At 35.8% G+C, this 20736-nt stretch overlaps 1 protein-coding gene and 1 pseudogene across 1 annotated transcript in view; one reads left to right on the plus strand and one right to left on the minus strand.

The window, feature by feature from the left end:
• The window catches only part of SPRED1 (sprouty-related, EVH1 domain containing 1), a 120549-nt gene that overhangs the window by 29282 nt on the left and 70531 nt on the right, over nucleotides 1-20736 (minus strand). Inside the window, exons 3-5 of the mRNA XM_005879350.2 lie at nucleotides 12351-12519; nucleotides 9350-9399; nucleotides 2766-2921 (exon numbers count right to left, since the gene is read on the minus strand). Coding sequence (XP_005879412.1) covers nucleotides 2766-2921; nucleotides 9350-9399; nucleotides 12351-12519 — 375 coding nt within the window. The remainder of the gene's footprint in view (nucleotides 1-2765; nucleotides 2922-9349; nucleotides 9400-12350; nucleotides 12520-20736) is intronic.
• On the plus strand, nucleotides 12716-16046 carry LOC102240274 (annotated as a pseudogene).

Below are 20736 nucleotides of genomic sequence, written 5' to 3' on the forward strand. Positions count from 1 at the left end.
GACCAAGGTGGGGCACCGGTCACTGTCATCGGGGCGAGCTTCTGGTGGTTACTGAAAATTCTTTACTCCCGTGCACTGCGGTCCTGCCTGGTGCTCGCACCTGCCCCGCTCGCACCCACTGCCAACACCAGAGCCACTGCTCGCGCCATCCCCGATCGCTCAGCGCCATCAGCGGGTGCAAGCAGCAGCTGCCGGCCCCAACTGCTCCTCTGGGCTTCTCCACCTTGCCCTGCTCCTGAGGGGCGATCAGGGCCGGCAGTCCCTCTCACACCCGCTGATGGTGCCAGCCCTAGTCACACCCGCTGCTGGCACCAGCCCCAATCGCTCTGCGCCATCAGCAGGTGCAAGTGGGGCTAGTGCAGCCGTGGGCAAACTATGGCCCGCGGGCCGGATCCGGCCCGTTTGAAATGAATAAAACTAAAAAAAAAAAGACCGTACCCTTTTATGTAATGATGTTTACTTTGACTTTATATTAGTTCACACAAACACACCATCCATGCTTTTGTTCCGGCCCTCCGGTCCAGTTTAAGAACCCATTGTGGCCCTCGAGTCAAAACGTTTGCCCACCCCTGGGCTAGTGCCTTCAGCGCATGGGAACGGTGGCGGCAGGAGCGGAGCTGCCAGCAAAGGGGACTGAGGACTCAGGGCCGTGGTGGAGGCATTGAGGATGGGCTGAGACCCACCCCTGTGCCCATTGCACCCTGCGAACCACAGTTCCTTTCAAGGTGCACGAATTTGTGCACTGGGCCCCTAGTAATAAAATATTACTTTACTTTCACCAAGTGACCAAATCAGGGCAATAACAAGTGTTCAGGAATGTAAACTAATATTAACATCTGGGAATTTTTTGTTTTTGAGTAAAACTGAGACTCCATAAACCTATGTTTATTGTGGTTTCTTGTGCCTTCTGGCACATGACTATGTACCCAGGTCTGCGAAGCAACAAGAGAAAGTCCAAGGTGTTTCATAGAAAATAAAAATACAACAATCTGGCCCTTGTCCTATCTGGCCCTTTTTTACTCTCCATGTTGTGCATCTTTTGTTTATGTTGTTCCCTGAAATAAACTAAATGTTCATGCTTTGCCAAAATTCACATGAAACCCTAACCCCCAAGGTGAGGTATTTGGAAATAGGATCATTGGGAAATATAAGGTTATGAAGGGTGTGGTCCTGGTCTGATGAGATTAATGCCCTTGTAAGAAAAGACACCAGTCTGCTTGCTGACTTTAATGCTCTCCCTTTCTGCCCGGAGAAGACACAGGAGGCAGCAGCTGTCTGTAATCCAGGAAGAGAGCCCTCATTAGGAATCAACCATGCTGGCTGGCACCCTAATCTTGGGACTTCCAGCCTTCAGAACTCTAAGGTATTTCTGTTAAGATACCTACTATGTGGTATTTTGTTATGACAGAATGAGTTAATACACTCACTCTAAAACATGCATCCTCCCATTCCTGTGTCCTTTTCCCCAATCCTTATTGTCAGCCCCACCCTTGTAATTTGTAAATGGTTAACTGTTCCCATCCTTTAGGCATACCAGGAAAAATTACTCACTTTCTTTTTTTAAATATATTTTTTATTGATTTCAGAGAGGAAGGGAGAGGGAGAGAGAGATAGAAACATCAATGATGAGAGAGAATCATTGACTGGCTGCCTCCTGCACACCCCCTACTCGGAGGTCGAGCCCGCAACCCAGACATGTGCTCTTGACTAGAATCAAACCCCGGACCCTCCAGTCTGCAGGCCGACGCTCTATCCACTGAGCCAAACCAGCCAGGGCAATTACTCATTTTTCACAATATGTTCAATGTCTCTATCCTGTGCACCCTGCAACACCATGAGCATGTATATAATACCTCACTAGAAACCCTTAGAACAGACACCAAAGGAAAAAAAAGGTTTATTTTCCTTTTTATCCCTCAACTCTAAAGCACGGAGTCTTTCATACGGTATAAAACAATTAGTTAAACTAAATGCTTTATCATGTTGTTCATTTGATTTGTCTCACTATCTATACAGTGTATACAAATTTCTTCCCTAGTAAATTGCATGCCTGAAGCCCTCAGGTCAAATGAGGACCATTCAATAAGAATCAACTGACCGGTATACTCAGTGGTTAGAGAGTTAGCCCATGCACTGATGCATCGTGGGTTCAATCCCTGGTCAAGGGCATGTGTACCTGTGTTGCAGTTTTGATCCCCGGTCCCAGTACAGGTGCATACAGGAGGAAACCAATCGATGTCTGTCTCCCTCCCTCCCTCCCTCCCTCCCTCCTTCCCTCTCATTCTCTCTAAAAAGCATTGGGAAAAAAAATTCTCTGGTGAGGATTAACAACAACAAAATCAGCTGGTATTTAGGCACAGATAGCCATTATGTGACTGAACACGAATACATATTATAGGTAACACCAATCAAGAGTAGATACTTTAAAACAACTTTGATTTTGTAGACAAATAGTGGGTATGAATTAAATTACTCAAGTTCACACAGTATAAAAGAACTGTAACTAATACAATTATCCTGTGCACCTTTGTCACTGAAAATTTTAAAGTCAAACTTATGGCTCAATTATTAAATCTGTAAAGAACTTTATGCCTATATATTTACTATCTAATTCTGAATTTGATTCATTATAAATCACATTCTCCTGGGTTTCTATTGTTGCTTGTTTATTTTGCCCGGTGAAGAGCAGATGGCCTTAACCCTTGTCTAACACACCCAACTTCTATACATATGAATAACATACTGGAAAATATTTATCTTCTCACCTGACTGGCTTGGCTTTGCAAGTAGACTCTTCTGGCATTCAGATCTTCAAAGGGAGAAGGTCTTGAGCTTCTATAAGGCTCACTGGTAACAACGGTCTCTTGCTGGAAAAGATGATCTTTCACTCGAGAACTGGGAATATTCTCTTCAGCAGTTGCCTAATGGGAACAATCCCCAACTCATTAGTTGCCAGAATATAAAAACAACAATAAAAAATTAGATACTTTCACTCTAACAAGTATTTAGCAAATCAATGAGAATGTATCACTACCAACACTTGAATAGCAATTCCCAAAACTCAAATGTACATGATTAGGGAGCCATGTCAAAATAATAATTTAAAAAAATCAACTTTATGAACAAACTTACTGAACGTAACTTAGGAAGAATTAGAAGGTTAACCATTCCATGTGAGAGAGATATTTAATTATAATGAGCTTTTAATTACAACTAAAGTGCTCTTTTGCACCTTAAAAAGAAAGGTATGTACCAAGAACTGTGTTACACAGCTATTATTACATCTTTCTAGAATTCTGAATGCAAGTATGTTTAATCTCTATGCATAAATTGATTCCATTTTATTTTAGAGTCCACATAGTACCTTTTTTACTTCATAATTTATCATAAATCTCTTCCCATGTCAATATATAAATATGTACAAGTGCTTTGAAATTGTTACAAAGAAGTTTAGTAGTTTATATATTATATATTCCATAGGCAATATTCTACATATGGGCATTGGATTGTTTCCAGTATTTTGTTACATACATAGCAATGCGCACCTCCTTATAAATACATCTTGGTGGACTGGTAGTATTATTTCATTAGGATTAATTCCTATAAATAATATTACCGACTAAAGGATATGCATATATTCCAATTATATTACAAAGAGAATCGATCAGTAGTATATGAAAGAAGAACCATTTCCACACATCTCTGCTCACACTGGGCATTATCATTTACCAATCTTTTCCAATACAATTAAGAAAAACATTTGTAGTGTTATTTTCCAAAAGGATTATCTGTACCATTTTCATAAGTAAAATTAGTAATAACCAAAACACTTTCTTAATTTTTGTACAAATGAGTAAAACGTGTTCAGGTTTAGTCAAGTTTGAATTTCTTTTTTTACTGGATTATAACCCTTTAAAAAAAACTACTACGGGAACATGGACATAATCTTAAGTTAGGTGGAGGGAAGTGCCAAAAATCTTCCACAAGACTAGAAAATGTAATACATGATATGCACAAGGACTGTACATACAGTTGCATGATCTTCAGCATTTAAAAATGAAGTCAGATCATGTGGGTTCAAATTTTATGATTTATGCTACTGAAAGCACATTCAATGCTTTCAGTATTGTGCTGGCATCGACTCATCTGTATTATCTATAGAGAAACCCATGCCAACTTTAATGTTTTACTCTCAGAGGCTGGTATAATAATTATTCTCCTATGGTTGCTAAGAGATTGTTTAGCTTTTTCTTTTTCCAAGACTACTATGGCAATTTTGTGTGTAGAGGCAAAAGGATGCCAGGTAAAACGATAAAACAATTTGGGCTGTAGCTCTCCACTAGATCACAAGGCTAGATGACAGCTGTGAAGAAAATAAAAACAAAATTTGGTTCTCTCCACCTTTGCTCTTCTTCCTGTAGTAATCCTGACACGGAGAAAACTTAAGTGTTGTTCTGCAAGCCTTTTTGAATGTATGTTTCCTAATAAATAACCAATTAAGTATGAGAAAGTAAATATCACAGTCTATTTATTGCTCAAAAACTTCCTTTTTGTATATCACAAATCACAGGTTTCAAAAGGTGTGGCTGAGTCATATCCAACAATAGATGTTTTTAATGACTATACTATTCGTTTACTTTAGAATGATCAAAAAATTTTAAATGTTATTTGATAAAGAAATTTTATATTTCAGTGCTGCATATGCTAAAAATGCTACCAAAGTTATTTTTGGCATTTAAAATTATATACTCAAATTATGCAAACTTAGCATAGAAAATGGAAAAAATGATTAACCATTCCATGAACTTAACAAAACCACTATTAACATTTTGGAGTAGCATCCAGTAGAAATTCATTTCAGACCTGACTATAATTGTCTCCTATTCATTCATTAGATTTCTTAAGTTACCTTTGATTAAAGATAAGAATAAACCTTGAGTTTTAAATTCTGCATTTGTCTATGAGCTTTGTCTGAAAACATTAACAGCATTTATAGTATATTGTTTAAGCAACCTGAATACAGTAATCAGTGATGAAACAATATGAAAGGAATATGAGAAATGTACCAATATATAATGCCCAGCAAAAACAGAAAAGGAAAACAAGTCCTCCACCCTAAATTAATAAGCAGAAAAACTAAACTACCTTCCTAATGTAACTTTAGTTTGACTTAAAAAAAAATTGTATTAGATTTTCAGAGATTGTTTATTGTCTCCAAATCTGAGTAAATAGGCAGTAGTTACATAGTTCCTGATAACTATATAAATCTTTATACAATCCTCTAAATGACAAACCTATTTCTAGAATCTAATTCAAACATCACATTCAGAAATACCAACAAAAATTAATGTAAAAGGCTGTGGAAAATAAAGTAAATGTTGAATGGAATGTGAATGGTTAAATAATTAGTAGTACTGTTACATGATATAAGGGCTAAAATTCAAAGACTGTGAAGTCAGATCATGTGGGTTCAAAGTTTATGATTTATGCTACTTGAATTCCAACCACCACCATCCCCAATACAAACAAAAATCCTAACAAAAACACAATCAAAATGGAAAAGATTGATCCTCATAGTGCTTTTTTAAAAAGTATGTATGTATTTAAACACAACATGCAAGAATTTAAAAAAGGCCTAGCTAACTAAATAAACCTATCTATTAACTTAGTTTTCAGATATTGAGCCTTATTAAAATGTTACCAACTCTGAAAATTAGTATACGAACAATTTATATCATCCTAGCCTATAACAAAATAACTTTAAAGAATATAAATCACAAACCTTTTAATCATTTTGGCTCAGAAATGACATTACCCAATTCTAAAAAAGGATAAGTTAGTCAAATACTTCTCAGTAGCAGAAAGAAAAGATAGAACAATTTTTCATTTCATATCAATTAGGTATCATCTTTCTACTTGCCAAAAGCATGAAATCTGAGATCTCTTCCTCTTACTACCTCAAGTCTGATCTAAATATAACAATTATTACCTCCTTTAGGCTTAAAAACTTAGATAATGAGTTACTCTTTTAAAACCATTTTAGTTGCTTTTGCAAATAATGACCAATAAAGTAAACCTGACATAACCACTACCATAAATCAGTCAATTTGTACTAAAAATAATTTCAAAATGTTTATGCCGGGCCCCATAGGTGAGTTATGAAACAAGATGTACTTTACCCTAATAAAGTAGTTAAAAAGCCAATTTCGCCCCACCAGTGTGACTCAGTGGTTGAGCGTTGACCTATGAACCAGGTTCGATTCCTAATCAGGGCACATGCCTACATTGCAGGCTCGATTTCCAGTAGGGGGCATACAGGAGGCAGCCAATCACTGATTCTCTCTGTCTTTTCCCTTAGAATGTCAAATTAAAAAATGATGACAGCAAACACAACAATAGCCGTCCGGTGTAAATAAATCAAAATTATACCTATATTTCTGGCACATCAGCAAATAATAATAATAATAATACATTTTTTGGTGTGCTGCAGAATTTTAGTAACTAGCTTATGTGTGCAATGAAATGAAAAAAGATTAAAAATTGCTGAGTTAAATGAATTTGAATACTTTATACTTCCAACATCTTATTCCAAAATAAGAATGGCATGCAAAAACTTTGGCATATCATGAAATAATAAGGTAAAGTCAAGAGTCTTCTTTGGTAGTTTTAATTATGGATGTTGATTCTTCTTAAAATTGTTCAAACAGGATGTCTAGAAAAATTTACCTCACATATTCACTAGCCTCTGAGTATTTCTCCTCTGCTTTTTTTGTATGTGTGTTATAGGTCACTGAGTTGGCTCCAACTCCTGGCGATTCTATGAATGAGTGAATGATATCTAAATCTTTTTTTAATGTGTGTTATATCTTTGAGTTGGCTCAACTTCTGGCAACCCTAGAATGAATGATGCCTACATCTTTTGCCCACCTTTTTAAGCTGAACTTTAACCAAATTTACTTTCATCATAGGGAGCAATTCAGAACATATTTCCCTATTTCTAGTCCCATATTTTGGTAGAAACCAGAACAAAATGGAACCTTGAAAATGTATTTATTTTGCATTTTATTACTTGTTTCTTATACCTAATTAACTCCAACTTACTGTATTTTTTAAAATAATAATTAACCATCAATAAAATAAACAGATTCAAATATTTAAACACATAAACTCTTTATGTACAATAGTGGAACTAGTAATTAAGATACTTCTAATATAAACAAATTACATAAAACAAACCATTGAAAATTAAACTTGAAAACGTATTTAGAACAAAAAACATTATGTAATTTAAGTGGAAAAAACAGATTACAGTATAATAACATAATACATGTATGTACACATTTATGTCTAGAAAAAAACAACAACCTAAGAGAGTATTATGCTAAGCGAAATAAGCCAGTCAGAGAAAAATAAGTATCACATGATCTCACTCATATTTAATTAACAAAATAAACTGATGAATAAAATAGAAACAGAGACATAAAAGCATAGAACAGACTGATGAATTTCAGTGGGAAGGCAGAGGTGAGGGGGTGGGAGAGGAGCGATTAACAGAGGAACCTATCTGCATATATGCATAACCCAGGGACACAGACAATAGAGTGGGTGAAGGCCTGGGAGGGGCGGGTACAGGCTGGAGGGGTTAAATGGGGAGAGGGAACCCCACAAACAAACAAAGAGGAGATCTGTAATACTTTCAATGATAAAGATAAATTAAAAAAAAATTAAAAGCTTAAAAATAGTATGGTGGTTATCATGGATGATAACAATTCATATGATTGCAAATGTGGATAAAACCGTTTTCCATGTCTTTAGCTCACAACTATTTTTACAATGTAAATAACCTGTTATTAGTACAAGGTAATCATACAAATTTGGGTTCATTCAGTATTATTCTAAAAATATTAAGTTACTGCAGAAAACTTAAAAAACACTGAGAAGTATTAATAAAAAAGCCATGTAGCTCTGAATCTCACAATCCAAAAGTAACTAACAGAAACATCTAACATTTTAGCTGTGTAATGATAACACCATAAAATTGTGTTTTATTACTTAATATAGTGCAAGTAAATTCATAAAACTTTAATAGTTGTATAAAAAATATACCTTAATAAATTCAACCATTCCTATTCTTTTAGATAACTTATTTTTATTATCAATCTTTTATACACACACCCTCAAAAATCTGGGTATAAAAAATTTTTGCACATCTCTATTTCCTTAGTACAGATTATTGGAAATCGATGCATTGGATAAACAGGCATGAATGTTTCTATTTTAAAGGCTTTTTAATACAATTACCAAAATGCTTTCTAGAAAGAATCTAACAATCTACATTTTCTCCAGCAGAACATTACTCTGTCAATCTCATGGACAGACACAATATGGGATATAATATCAATTTTTAAACCTTTGGTCATTAGGTTAACTAAAATATGTTAACTTAAGCTACCTGCTGATTAACAGTGAGATAAAACAGAAGTGTGTCCATATGCTTATTAACAATTTGCAATGCCTTTTCTGTGAATTTTTTATATAAGTACCTTCCTAATGGGTGGGGTATCTGTGATAGTTAATTTTATGTGTCAACTTGTCTAACCTATGATGCCAAGCTATTTGGTCAAACACCAGTCTAAATGTTGTTGTTGTAAAGGTAATTTTCTCATGTGACTAACATTTAAATCAGTAGACTCCGAGGAAAGGAAATTACCCTCCATAGAGTTGGTGGGCCTCATTATAAAAACATTTAAAAAAAAGACTGAGGTTCACTAAAGAGGAAGGAAGTCTGTCTCAAAACTGCCTTTCCACTCAAGACCAAAACATCAACTAGTGACAGAACTTCCAGCATGTCTGCCTATCCTGTGGCTTTTGAACTTGATAATCACGTGGGCCAATTCGTTCAAAAGCAAACAAAAAACAATGTGTGTGTGTATCCAAACCAAAACAACATTCTCTCTATATATGTTATGTACATACATGCATATATACATACTATTGATTCTGCTTCTCTGTATTTCTTGACAAATACAGTGCCTTAGAAAGTTTCTTAAAAAGTTATGAGTTACTTATTTATTAAGGCTAGTTATTTCCTCTATTTCAGGGGTGGGGAACCTTTTTTCTGCCAAGTGCCATTTGGATATTGATGACATCATTCGCAGGCCATACAAAATTATCAACTTAAAAATTAGCCTGCTATGTTTGGCCAAACATTTAATTAACTCACCCCCAATGCCTTGGCAGGGCCAGACCAAATGATTTCAAGGGCCTTATACGGCCCACGGGCCGGACATTCCCCACCCCTGCTCTATATCCTTTATGTTTAAAAAATTCTTTCAAGCCAACTACTTACTTGTAAGTCATCATCTGCTCCTTCAGTTTCATTTTTTAATGCTGGGCATCCTAAGAAAACAGGTAAAAGTTTAATTAAACAAAATTTTTGTCTTAGATTTTAGTATTACTGACTAATTGACTATGTCATTATAATACTACAGGAGACTGATCAGAGATCATTCTGGGCTGCCTGGCAACCAATCTGATATTGGCCACTCATACGTGCCCCTTTATTAAAAGAATAGAGAATAAAGTGATTGTTTTTCTCTTCTGCAGGTAAATTCCCAATTACTTACAAAGAGATGTTTTTCTGTGTGTGAAAAGTGTACTATTTACAGCAAGCCCTGCTCCTGATTTCTCCAAAATACTCAAACACCTAGGTCAGTGGTTCTCAACCTTCCTAATGCCACAACCCTTTAATACAGTTCCTCATGTTGTGGTGACCCCCAACCATAAAATTATTTTCATTGCTACTTCATAACTGTAATTTTGCTACTGCTATGAATCGTAATGTAAATATCTGATATGCAGGATGTATTTTCATTGTTACAAGTTGAACATAATTAAAGCATAGTGATTAATCACAAAAACAATATGTAATTATATATGTGTTTTCCTATGGTCTTAGGCGACCCCTGTGAAAGGGTCGTTCGGCCCCCAAAGGGGTCACGACCCACAGGTTGAGAACCGCTGAACTAGGTAAACTATGTGCACCACACTCCTCTGGTGTTAGATAATGTCCATGTGTGATCCCCTCAATCTGTCTAAATACTCTGATCCAGGAAACAGTATTTAGTACCCAGAAGCAGGATTTTAGTTGCTATAGTAAAAAAAATAAATGAGCCTTAATTCACTATTGATAGTCAATGGCCAATTGTTGCTATTGACCGTTACGCATCAATGTCTTTGTATACATTTTTATTATGTTCAAGAGAGCCTTTAGTTCTAACAAATTCATAAAGAGGGATTTCTCCTAGCAATGAATTCTGAGTTTATGCTACCCTTGAGACATAGCTAGCATGGAGATGAGAAATCTGTCCTTTGAAAAGGGTTGCAATAAGTTTTTCCTTATTGTTATAAAAGGCTAATAAGTAAGAGAAATTTAATGAGATTGTTCAAAGTATATATAATAACTGGTAATAAGGTTAACCAGTATATTTAAAATAACGTTTACAAATAATAAGATCGACTGAATACAGTAGCAGTCTATTCTACCTGGCTAGGAGTTTGTAAATTTCTCCTTATAAATTGTCTTTTTGAACATTAAACTCAATCTATTTGACCCTAGTGAAAGTGTGTTCTTATGGGGACATAAGTATAGGCTTCAAAGTAATTCAAAACTTAAACATAAATCATATAAATTTTAACAGCCATAGATAACGATTTTCTCTTTAAAGCACTGGTTCTTCAACACTAGCTAAATAGCAGAATCAACTGGGAAACTAACACTAGAGTACAGTACCAAACCAATAATGTCAGAAACGCCTGTTAGGTGAGGCATAAGGGCACCACGCATTTTTTAAATTAAAGTTTATTGTAGTGGTTTGAGAATCACAACATCTACTAGAGAATCTGAGGAAGCATATTCATTTGTTTTTGTAAATTCGTAATATAATAATTCAGCTAGGATAACAATTCCTTATCACATTTGAAATGTCTAGGAACTTAAAAATAAAAATAAAAAATATATATAATGCCTCAGCTCCACTCCCCAAATAGTTTGATTCAAGTGACCTGGAGTGAGAACTAGTCATTCTATTTCTCAAAAGCCTCCCAGGTAATTCTAATGTGCAGCCAACATCAAGAACACTGACATAAAAATAATTTATGGGCTCTGATTATAAAAATAAAATGACTGCTATCATTTCATAGAATTTCTTTCTGAACTGGAAATCTAACATTATTTGCTTAACAAACTCTAATATTTAAAGTAGCTAAATAAATTATTTAACCACAGTTTCATGCACTATTAATACAGATTTATACTAAGCATCTCCATGTTCTTGCCTATGGTCTGTTTCATAATTAGTTCATTTCTTCTAATATTCAAAATATACAAATCACAATGTTATCTAATATTGATGCAGTTACTTTATACAGAAGCCATTCTATTATTTAAGATGATATTCCTTTTTAATTAGAAAAACAAATCAAGTTTTGACTTGTTTGGGGGAAGAAATTAGTTTTAATGTGATTTCTTTGTTTAATTAAGCAGAGGCCAGTCTTACATGTATATACAGTCTCCCTCTTTTTAAAACCTGCAAGCTTGTGCAAGCTTTAGAGTTAATAATTTTAACAGATTGGAAAGATTACAAAGAAATAGATGGGGTTGTAATATTTGTCAATAATGAAATCAGGTAAAAAGAAAAGGGTTCTGCCCTAACCGGTTTGGCTCAGTGGATAGAGCGTCAGCCTGCAGACTGAAGGGTCCCAGGTTTGATTCCGGTCAAGGGCATGTACCTTAGTTGCGGGCACGTTCCCAGTAGGGGGTGGGCAGGAGGCAGCTGATGGATGTTTCTCTCTCATCAATGTTTCTAACTCTCTATCCCTCTCCCTTCCTCTCTGTAAAAAAATCAATAAAATATATTTTTTTAAAAAGCATTTCTCTTTCAAAAAAAAAAAAGGGTTCTGACATAGAATAACTGGCATATACCTATATTTGATTATTAGAAATTTTATCTTTATCATTACCAAAACAAGAATATGACTGATATAACATATACACAAGGATTTTAAAAGTTGGAACTGACTGCTCCCCTCTTCCTCAACCTCTTATTTGAAATCACCTGAATTATCTGAAGGGAACTGTTGATGGGTTCTTCAAGGTAACAAATTTAATTGGCATATATTGTGATGTAACAAATTTGAAACAGACTAAGGAGCCCATTATTTTATCTACTTCACCTACAGTGAGCTTTCAAAGTCTGATCACATATCACAAAAGCTGACTTGCTTAAAGTAACTCTACTTTACTATAGATAACTGATGAACAGATTAAGAAAATAGTCAAGAAAACTTACCTTGAGAAATATCCTCTATAGCTCTTCGAATACCTCTATCAAAAGCCCTAGCATCAGCAGGACTTTGAAAGGTAAGGCCAAATTTCTTGTCTTCAATCTTCCAGTGGTGAAATGTTGGAGTGACCTTATTGTAAATGAGGTCCTTTTTAAGCATACATTCCAAAACCACCTGTCAAAAGTTAAATGCCAAAAATTACTATATGTGTCAAATGCATCTAATGTAACTCTTAAATACAAACTGAAGAGCTATTATATTTTAGTGATTATTTTAACCCTATATTAATACAGAGTTCTTGCTACTTAATCTACTTCACAAAGTTATTCACTACAGAAATTAAGATGGGACTGAAGAGGATTTTAGGAAGATGGCAAAGAACCAGGAATCTGTCCTCCTACCTAAACAACAACTGCACCGGCAGAATCTGTCTGATAAAACTGTTGGAAGTCTGGAATCTGCTGAAAGCCTGCAACTTCCAGGGGAACGCATGGACGGTAAATTGTGGTTAATTTCTGGGAGTTGTGGGAGTAGTTCCTGGAGCGGCAAGTATACAAATCTTGGGAGCCAGGGTAGATAAAAAGAATCCTGTCCTACAACTACCAGATATTTGTGCTCTTATCACTGACTGCTGCTTCTGATCACAGAGGCAAAGACAAAGAAGAGGGCAGCCACTGTTGTACCTTCCCTCATTGCTGCAAGTCATTTCTCATCAGAATGAAGTGACTTCCAGGGTATTTAAAGGGCTAGCACCCTATTTTAGCTGCCATTTTTTTACTTTTTCCCATTTTGAGAGCCAGACATTAAATGCAAAAACAACAACATATTTGGGGGAAATTAGAAAGTGACTATGCATACCCAGGGAAAGGCTCAGAAAAGACATAAGAAGACATTAAGTTCATCTTATTCTGATCCTTGGCACAGAGAAAAATAGTAACAATGTAGTAACAAAAACAGCAAACCATAGGGAAATGAGACAATCTGATTTCCAGAGTTACCACATTATTAGATTCAAATGCTCAGTGTTCAATCAGAATAACCCCAATGCATACAAAGAAACAGTACGGTAAGGCTAGCTAAACAAAATAAGGGGGGTGGGTGGGTTTAATAGAAACTGGTCCTGAAAACGATCCGATAGCAGATCTACTAAACAAAGGCTTTTTAAAAACTGTCTTAAAAAGTACAAATTGGCAATTACAAAATAGTCACAGGGATGTGAAGTACAGCATAGGGAATATAGTCAATATTGTAATAACTATGTATGGCATCAGGTGGGTACTAAACTTATGGGGGGGTTCAATTCATAAGTTATATAAGTGTCTAAACACTAAGTTGTACAACTGAAACTAATACAATACTGAATGTCAGCTTTAAATATTTAAAAATTTTTTAACTGTCTTAAAGATGCTCAAAGAACGAAATGAAGATATGGAGAAAAATCAAGAAAATGTTGTATGAACAAAATAGAAGTATAAATAAAGACCAAAAAAAAAAAAAGAAACCAAAAAGAAATTCTGGAGCTGAAAAGTACAATAACTACAGTGAAAAACTTACTAGGTGAAAGAAGCAGAGAAAATATTTGTAGAAACTATGGTTGAAAACTCCCCAAATTTGATAAAAAGACATGAATATAAATATGCAATAAGCTAAACACATTCCAAATGAGATGAACTCAAAGGCATTCACACAGAGAATCCTGAAGGCAGAAAGATAAGTGAATTATTACATAAAAGGATCCTAAATAAGGATACCAAATGACTTCTCTTCAGAAACTTTGGAGGCCAAAAGATAATGGACAGCATAGAGCGTCACAGCCTGTGGACTGAAGGATCCCACGTTCGATTCTGGTCAAAGGCACATGCCGGGGTTGTGGGCTCGATCTACCAGCAGGGGGCATGCAGGAGGCAGCCGATCAATGATTCTTTCTCATTACTGATGTTTCTATCTCTCTCTCCCTTCCTCTCTGAAATCAATACAAAATATATTTTTTTAAAAAAGTCAGCATAATACATTTGAAATGCTAAATGGAAAAAAAAACTTGTCAATCAAGAACCCTATAGCTGGTTAAACTGAAATTCAAAAGAGAAGGAAAATAAATAAAAGATCAGAGACTGCTGCAACTAGATCTGCCCTGCAAAAAAAAAAAAATGGTCAAGGAACTCTGTCTGACAAGGTGAGATGACAGTGACAACAACTTGAAGCTACATAAAGAAAGACCTCAAAAAGATAAATACATGGGCAAAAGAAAAAAAGCAGTTAATCTACTGGCATAATCAGCCATCATTCTTTGTACATAATTTTAAAAATATACTCCCTAAAACATTTTGAATCGCTCAACTTATACATAATCTCAAAGCCTCCATATCCAAAGTATAAAAATTTCTCATCTAAGTCACACAATATGTTAGAAAGTTGTTTTGCTTCTGACTTTAAGTAGCATTAAAAAATAAACACTCTTGCCCTGACTGATGTGCTCAATGGTTAGAGCATCGGCCTGCACACCAAAGGGTCACAGGTTCAATTCTTGGCCCAGGTCGGGGTGCATGCAGGAGGCAACCAATCACTCACTGTGTCTCACTCACATCCATGTTTCTCTCTCTCTCTCTCTCTCTCTCTCTCTCTCCCACCCTCTCTCTAAAATCTCCCTCCCTCCCCTCTCTAAAAATCAATGGAAAAAATATCTTCAGGTAAGAATTAACAAACAAACAAACAAATAAATTTACTCTCATCACATTAAGGATAAAGGTAACTGTCCACCTCAAATTAATAAAAGACATAAAAGTTGTATTTTTAAAAGGTAGGTAGAGATTCTTTTCCAAGGAAATGCCAAATGGTGGATGACACCGGTGCAGCACCGGGGCCCTGGAACAGCAGGTCGCAGCTGCTTCCGTGGAGGATTTGGCAGCAGTATCCGGAGCCGAGGCCACAGAGCTGGTACAGACAAGGCCTAGGACAAGGAGTGGATCCCCGTCACCAAGCTGGGCTGTCTGATCATGGATATGATGATCAAGTCCCTGGAGGAGATCTATCTATTCTCCTTGCCAATCAAGGAATCTGAGATCACTGACTTTTTCTTTGGGGCATCCCTCAAGGATGAGTTCTTGAAGATTATGCCCATGCAAAAGCAGACATGTGCTGGGGCCAGAGGAGCAGGTTCAAGGCATTTGTCGCCTTTGGGGACTACAATGGACATGTTGGTCTTGGTGTTAAGTACTCAAAGGAAGTAGCCACTGCCATCCGTGGAGCCATTATCCTGGCCAAGCTCTCTATTGTGCCAGTGCAGCAGGCTACTGGGGAAACAAGCTCTGCAAGCCCCACACCGTTCCTTGCAAGGTGACTGGCCACTGTGGCTCTACTGGTGCACCTCATCCCTGCCCCCAGGGCTACTGGCATTGTCTCGGCCTCTGTGCCAAAGAAGTTGCTGATAATGACCAGTATTGACGACTGCTATACCTCGGCCAGGGGCTGCACTGCCACCCTGGGCAACTTTGCCAAGGCCACCTTTGATGCCATCTCTAAGACCTACAGCTATCTCACCCCAGATCTCTGGAAAGAGAGTGTATTCACCAAGCCTCCCTATCAGGAATTCACTGACCATCTTGTAAAGACCCACACCAGAGTGTCTGTGCAGAGGGCCCAGGCTCCAGCTGTGGCCACCACATAATTATATACAAGAAAAATAAAGTGAATTAAGCCTGCTAGAAAAAAACAACAAAGAAAGACAGGTAGAATAATGCCTCAAAAGACTTTTACCCACCATGTGATTAATACTAAGTCTGCATTCCTGAAAAACAAAGTTTTAAGGGCTGCAAGGATTCTCAAAAATTAGTGAGTTCTGCTGCCTCCCTCCTTCCATTGCCCCTAAACTATATCAGAACAATGTGCTCTGACTTTACTCCATTGGAGTTTTCACTATATTAATTATGTATATTACGATAACAGTAATAATGATAATAATAGGCATACAGAAAACAGAGCTCAATGTTTACCATATTCATATTGGTATACAATTAACAACCAAACTGTAGAAAACAGCAATTACATTTTTTAGTAAGCAATTACAATTCACCAATACAAAATCAGTAGGTGATTTATTTACTCTGCAGGAAAAATAGGTAAGGAGATAAATTATTTCTAGCTAAAAGAGAGCTATACCTATTAATTACCAATGTAGTAAACTAAAAGGGACTCTACAGAGCTGCAGTGGTTACAACTCTCCCAGAATACATGACCTACACTTACTTCTAGAGCTTCTTTATATGTATCTGGTACCAAATTAGTAATTCTAAAGTCTGTTAAGATTCTCCTAAAGGCAAATGCCACAGCCATTACAAATATAAGCTGAAAAACATTCTGTATATACAGTTGTTAAACTTGAAATGCATCTCTAAGTAATCCTAATTAATAGCCGAATATACCTCTTTCTAGAGTTAAAGAGTTCTGGAAGAATGTAAATTTCATCAGACCTCCAAGGTTAACTTTCAAAAACATTTGTAAATTAGAGAGTAAAAATAAAAAGGGGATCAGTGGCTCTGCCCTCATTTCTACTCAAAATATATTTTACATTAAATTAATATAAAGATAAGCATAGAGTAAATAGCAATTATAAAGTGAATAAGACTGACACAAGAATAACTATGAAAGAATATGTTGCCCAAACAATATGACATCAATAACCTTTAAGATCCATTAAGGATGTGGCTTGTTAACAAATAAGAACAAATCAAGGAGTCACGTTTTAGAATCAGCATAATACTAGAACTTTTTGAACTTTTGCTCACTTACAAGTGTGTTGGGATTAGAAATGAAGTATATTATTTATTAGAAACTAAAAAAATTAGTATATGATGAAAAAATTTTAAAGCTAGAAAAAAGCAACAACAAATTCAAAAGCACATTAATGTTTATGGCTGTATTAAAAAAAATTTTTTTTTTCAGACTTTGACATACCAACAGACATGACCAGGTTTGAGTAGAATATAATTGCTGCAAATAGACTGGCTGCAGGAAGCCTTAGGAAGTGACTATTATAATGGAGGAGGAAAAATACAATTATGTAGGGGTATTTGGAAGAATAGCTTTGCAGTCTAATACAGATCTGAACAGACCTAAATTGGGTAAGACATACCAGTTTAAATTATTTTCTAGCTAGATAAATACTTTTGGAACCATGAATATTTTAATGAGATCTTAAAGTCTTTCAATCAAGTACTCACAAAAAGAACAACGTTTTTTCTTTCTTCTATTAAGGTTGAATAGATGTTAATTATGAAAAAACTACACATAACAGGTAAAGTCCAAAATTAAGAAAGTGAACCTATAATTAGCATAAACATTAAAATCTGATATAGATGAGGGGAGAGAGGGAGAAGTGGTTCCCCTATAGCAGCGGTTCTCAACCTGTGGGTTGTGACCCTTTCACAGGCGTCGCCTAAGACCACTGGAAAACACATATATAATTACATATTGTTTTTGTGATTAATCACTATGCTTTAATTATGTTCAATTTGTAACAATGAAAATACATCCTGCATGTCAGATATTTACATTACGATTCATAACAATAGCAAAATTACAGTTATGAAGTAGCAACGAAAATAATGTTATGGTTGGGGGTCACCACAACATGAGGAACTGTATTAAAGGGTGGCGGCATTAGGAAGGTTGAGAACCACTGCTTTAGAGGCTGGGAGGTCAGTAATTAGGAGGGGAGACCTTTTTTGAGAATGGGAGGGGGAGGAATTTGAAAAATAAAGGTGCTCAGGACCTCAAAGAACTTAGGAATAGATTTTGGGAAGCATAAGTTAATGGATTCTAAAAGCACTGGAAACATTTCAATCTCCCAATGTTGTTGTTTTTTACCCCAAGAAATACTAGGGTATTTGATGGGGGGAGGGGAGAAGGGGAGGGGGGAAGGGAAACCAAGGCCACTTAACAACTAAAACTTCTGAAGATATATTCAAAGTTATTTTGGGAAATACAGACCAAAATTCCCATCATAAAACTACTAGACTTGTTTTCCACAAGCATTTAAAATAGACCAAGCAAAAAAGGAGAATAAATGCATTTTTGTTTAACTTACAACAACTAATAATTTGGGAGAGCAGAGTAAAATTAAATATGTACTTTCAAACTACTATGTACTTTATTATAGTTGCTACCTTATAAGTAATAATTTATGTTTACAAATGGTATTATCTAAAAAGTAGTACGGTTGGTAACCAAACCTAAAAAATTTTACTAGTAACTTTCTAAAATACCTTTGAATCATTTCATTTTTTAAACAAAAATTCCAAATTCAAATTATTTGATAACCAAAATCACTAATTGGCATCTCAAACAGTTGCCTCATATTATGAACTTTAGTCTTCCTGATGATATAAAAACTGTATCCTTTATGAAAAACACCAAGGCATACTATTAAATATGAAATTAATTGTAATTAAATACATAGTTTTACTAATCATTAATAAGAATTTATATTTAACACTGTTCTAAACTGCATGGGATTTTAGAATTTTAAAAAAGTAACAAAAGAAACAATGGCGTATTTCTCGCATAACAGCAGTTCAGCTACTAAAAAGGGAAGGAAGGGAGCCAGTACTCCTTCAATGTCTGTCAATAAAAGAAAAACTGCTCTAGATTAAAGGAGAATAGACACATGACAGCTAATGTCATGTGTTTTGTATTGAAGGAACAAAAATGTTATAAGAACATTATTAAGACAGTTGACAAAACTGGAATATGGAATCTACATTAAAGTACTATATTTATGTTAAATTTCCAAAATAAAATAATTACACTGTGGTTATTTAAGAAAATATCCTTGTTCTTAGGAAAAATACACTAAAGTATTAAGGGGTAAAAGGTAGGATATATGCAACTTATTTTAAATGCATAGTTCAAAAAGTGTGTGTGTGTGCGTGTGTATGTGTGTGTACATACATACGGGGGGAGAGAGACTAAAACCAATGTGGCAAAATGTTAAAAATTGGTGAATTTGGGTAATGGGTGTATAGGAATTCTTGCACTATTTGATTCTTTGCCAAAGACTAGGGAAATGGACAAAGAAGGGCTTAAAATACAAATTAACAGTATTAGTAATGCAAAAGGGGACAAAACTGAATTCACTTAGAAAATAATAAATGCAATTTAATGTTTTATGAGCTCAAATTTGAAAAATTAAATGAAATAATGGATTTCCTAGAAAAGTTATAACTATCAAAACTAATTGAAAAGAAAATAGAAAATCATTATAGACCTATAACCATTAAAGAAATTGAATCACTAGAAAGTGAGGATGAAAGGGGATGAGGGACTGGAGGTGAGATACAGTGGGAATCTATTAGCAACTCTGGAAAACTAAGGACCATAAGCAAGAGAGGCACTCCCTATGAAGAACTGAGGGGATTAAAGAAAAAAACTGTCAGAATAATTAGGGCACTGCTCTAACTCCTGGTGGCCACACTAAAGAATAATATAAAATTACTAGAGGCCCGCTGCATGAAATTTCTGCACTGGTGGGGGGGAGGGGGAAATCCCCTCAGCCTCCTAAGGGGAGTGGGCCTAAGCTGTCAGTCAGACATCCTTAGCACTGTCGCGGAGGTGGGAGAGGCTCCCGCTACTGCTGCCTCTGCGCTCGCCAGCCGTGAGCCCGGCTTCTGGCTGAGTGCATTGAGCGTCTGCCCCCTGGTGGTCACTGCGCGTCATAGCGACCGGTTGTTCCGCTGTTTGGTCAATTTGCATATTAGCCTTTTATTATATAGGATTAGGCACAGATAATATTCCTTGCTTCTTTAGTTGGCTCTTTCCAAAGTCCCTATCATAACCTGTTAGATCTCTGAATTGCCAGAGTAAATAAGCTTAAACAATTCTTTTCTCCTTCAACTGGGTCTGTATAATCTGGAGAAGGGCCCACACATTCTGATGAAATCAATCTCAATGATCTAATGATTTAACAGTCATAAACCTTTATTAATTTATTTATACAGCAATATCTATATAACACAAATTATTTAGAAAATCAAGAATATCCAAAGACATAATGATGATTGAAGAGTTTCAGCCTGTAAATGGAAGGGGGCCAAACAGGATATATAAGATTTGAATAATTTAATAAAGTTTAAAAAGGCTATGGATGTTGGGAAAAGAGGTCTCAAATCAATAACTGAAGTTTCTACTTTAAGAAATTAGAAAAAGGGGAGCCAAACACCCAAAGCAAGCAGAAAGAAATGAACAAAAAAACAACACAGAAATAAAATTGAAATAAAGGGGAAAATAATAAAACAAAAGCTGGTTTAAAAAAATAATCCTATATAATAAAAGGGTAATATGCAAATTGACTGGTCACTATGACACACACTGACCACCAGGGGGCAGACGCTCAATGCA

Source organism: Myotis brandtii, unplaced genomic scaffold, assembly GCF_000412655.1.
Source record: "Myotis brandtii unplaced genomic scaffold, ASM41265v1 scaffold596, whole genome shotgun sequence".
Taxonomy (NCBI): Eukaryota; Metazoa; Chordata; class Mammalia; order Chiroptera; family Vespertilionidae; genus Myotis; species Myotis brandtii.